A 3,454-nucleotide genomic window follows, 5' to 3' on the forward strand; every position below is an offset into this window, starting at 1 on the left:
GTGAGACTTTTTCTCATGTACTTTGGACAGGTTGTCAGGAGGGACCAGTCCCTGGAGAAGGATATTCTTATGGATTAAATTATATTCCCCCCAAAATATGTGTTTTAAATCTTAACCTCTTGCCTTTGTTGGAGCCCTGGTGATGCAGTGATTAGAGCTTGGCTGCTAACCAAAGGCTGGCAGTCATGCAAGGGCAGTGTAACTTAATTGTTACAAATGTGGGCTCTGGAGCCAGACTGACTCATGGCTGTCGAGTCGATTCCAACTCATAGTGACCCTATAGGACAGAGTAGAACTGTCCCATAGGGTTTCCAAGGTGCAGCTGGTGGATTTGAACTCCCTGCGTTTTGGTTAGCAGCCATAGCTCTTAACCACTGTGCCCCCAGGGCTCTGGAGCCAGACTGGTCAGGTACAAATTCTGGTTTCCTTCTTACCAGGTTTGTGACCGTGGGCAAGTTGCTGAATCTCTCTAAGTCCTACTTCCCTTTACTTTGAAATGAGGCTGATGATTGTGTCTACTGTTTTTGGAGCGATTCATGTGAAATCCTTAGAAAAGTACGCTGATTGTTAGTGTTAGATTAGATTTCTGTGTGTGTGATTACTGTTACTATAATAAAGAGTGTTAACATTTTTAAAACTGTTAATAAATATTGCCAGATCTTACACTATCTTTTAAAGTATAATTACACAGTTATCCCAGATAATGACAGATGAGACCTCATTTTACGTCTCTTTGAGAAATGAGATCATGTAAGTAGAAGGTAAACCCTTTGGAATAATTTTATATTGTCTGAGAAAATTGGCTACTTGGTTTCACCTCTGCATTTTTATAAAGGTAGCTATAAAGAGGGTCTGAATTTCAGGGAGTAAACCGGATGCTTTATTATCCTATTCTTGGTATTGCTTTGGTTGTATTTGTAGCTCAATAATGAGGGGTGAGGGAGCCCTAGTGCCGCAGTGGTTTAAGCGCTCAGGCTGTTAACATAAGGGTCAGCGGTTTGAACCCACCAGCTACTTTGTGGGAGAAAGATGTGGCAGTCTACTTCTGTAAAGATTTACAGCCTTAGAAACCCTACAGGGTAGTTCTACTCTGTCCTATAGGGTCGCTATGAGTCGGAATTGACGGCAGTGACTTTGGGAATAGGGGTGGGACTGTTTGACCTCATAATTACCTTTCTTTACATCCTTTTCTCTTTCAGGGCAAAGAACAGGAGCATACATTTGTCTTTAGACTGGAACACCCAAAAGCATGCAAACACTTATGGAAATGTGCCGTGGAACATCATGCCTTCTTCCGCCTCCGAGGCCCAGTCCAAAAGAATTCTCATCGATCAGGATTCATTCGATTAGGATCACGATTTAGATACAGGTTAATTTTAACAACTGTTTGCTATAACTTTCTCTTACAAAGGTAAAAAAGGTAGCTCACCTCCTCCTTTTACACACGTGGAAACTAAGGCATGGAGAAATAAAGCGGTTTGCTAAAGACTTCCGTTGGCCAGAAATAGAAAGGAAAAGGTGTGGTATTATGTTATTGGTTGTAATTTCCTGAATGCACAGGAAAACATGGTAATGGTATGATGGATTTTATCTCCCTTTTGACATTTAGTTTATATATTAGCCAGCCCCCTGCTTAAATCCATACAAAAGTTCCAGGGTTTCTCCATCTAACAGCCAGATACTGTATAACCAAAAACCAAACCCGTTGCTGTTGAGTGGATTCCGACTCATAGTGACCCTATAGAACAGAGTAGAACTGCCCCATAGTGTTTCCAAGGAGTGCCTGGTAGATTTGAACTGCCGATTTTTTGGTTAGCAGCCAAGCTCTTAACCACTGGAAAAAGGATAGTCTGCATTTTGTGGAAAGTTGATCTGTGTAACGTTTGTCATCCTTCGTAAACCTGAAGTTGCATTATTCCTACAGAGTCCTAGTTTGTCGGCCATGAATTAGAAATGTTCTGGTTTACTGGAGAGTGGATTATTGCTGTGAGTTTTCAGCATGCCATGGGGGTCGGTCAGTGGTTTACAGAAGGAATTGATTGTGTAGAATTCATTTAAGGAAGCTTCTATTTCACCTGTATTAAAAATGAGAAAACGTTTTCCTTAAACTTTAAATGGAAATCAGGAGGAAAGGGAAAACAGTTTTAAAAAATATTCCTGGAAAATTATTCCAAAAAGTATATCAGAATTAGAAACAGTAATGAAGAATCTTGTTTCAGTTGCTCTCATCGAGGTGAGGACTGTGGGTGGGGAGGAGAGTTCCATCAAAGCCCAGATGTTCCAGAATTATTACTGTGTTCGCAGGCGATGTGGATGTCTCCTTAAGGAAAGTCAGTGTAACCTGTGCTGCATATTTCACACCAGCCCAAACAGTGAAAGACTGATCTGGTAAAGAGACATCAGGACTATTATTCATAGTTCCTTCAGCATGAAGTACAGGACGATGCTTTTAAGGAGAACCTGAATATTGACTTTCTCTTATTTATGTCTGTCTGATTATTGTAGCCTTACATAGCTTTTACCTGTTAATATGCCCGCTTTATTTTAGTGGGAAAACTGAGTATCAGACCACAAAAACCAATAAAGCAAGAAGATCAGCAACCTTTGAAAGAAGGCCCAGCAAACGATATTCTCGAAGAACTCTACAAATGAAAGGTGAAGTGTAACCGTATCTCAAAGACTTCTTCTTCCTTGACTCTTAGGCAGGTGTTTGAATATTCTTAAGTCTATTTCAGTGAATTCAAGTATTCATATATTAAATTTGGTTCTGGCATAATTTCATAAGATAAAGGAAACATTGCCTATGTTTTAACTGAGTTTTAGCTTTCTGTTAATGCCAATCCAGAGATTGTGTCCAGTTTTGTTTGTATTAACTTTTTCAGTTCTTCTGTAGAACATTTTACTTCCCTTTGTTCACTGACAGATCCTATTCATAATAAAATAGCTCTTAAACCCCTTTCAGATCTTTAAAAAAACACTGGCATTTGATGAATGAATTTTAAGTAAAAATTACTTCATATTGGATTTATAATAAGGATTTTGTTAATATGGTTTTTAATTTAATTTTCAGTATATATCATACATAGGAATTTGCCAATTCATAAATGTTACTTGCTGTTTAAGTTACTTTAGTTATGTAAGAAAAAGCATGATTAACTTTGACAAATTAAACTTGTTACGTTTGGTTTTGAATCTGAGTGTGCATTAAAATACAGATTGAAGTTTGAGTATGTTCAATGTCAAGATCACCACCACTTATCCAAAAACAGCCACCATGATTTGATATTTGGCAGTCCTGATGTTTTAAAAAACTGGTTTATTTTTCAGTCTGGTGTTCCTTTTGCCTTTAGTGTTTGACATATAGTCCATATGGCTATAAATGAAATAATGTAGTTGTTAGTTCCCATTGAGTCGATTTTGACTCATAGTGACCCCATGTGTGCAGAATGGAGCC

General features: G+C 38.4%; 1 protein-coding gene across 1 annotated transcript in view; it reads left to right on the forward strand.

Annotated features, from left to right (window-relative positions):
* Positions 1–3,454, forward strand: part of EPB41L5 (erythrocyte membrane protein band 4.1 like 5) — a 90,770-nt gene that overhangs the window by 69,072 nt on the left and 18,244 nt on the right. Inside the window, exons 10-11 of the mRNA XM_023724687.1 lie at positions 1,200–1,369; positions 2,549–2,662. Of these exons, the coding sequence (XP_023580455.1) occupies positions 1,200–1,369; positions 2,549–2,662 (284 nt within the window). The remainder of the gene's footprint in view (positions 1–1,199; positions 1,370–2,548; positions 2,663–3,454) is intronic.

Source organism: Trichechus manatus, unplaced genomic scaffold, assembly GCF_000243295.1.
Source record: "Trichechus manatus latirostris isolate Lorelei unplaced genomic scaffold, TriManLat1.0 scaffold00255, whole genome shotgun sequence".
Classification (NCBI taxonomy): Eukaryota; Metazoa; Chordata; class Mammalia; order Sirenia; family Trichechidae; genus Trichechus; species Trichechus manatus.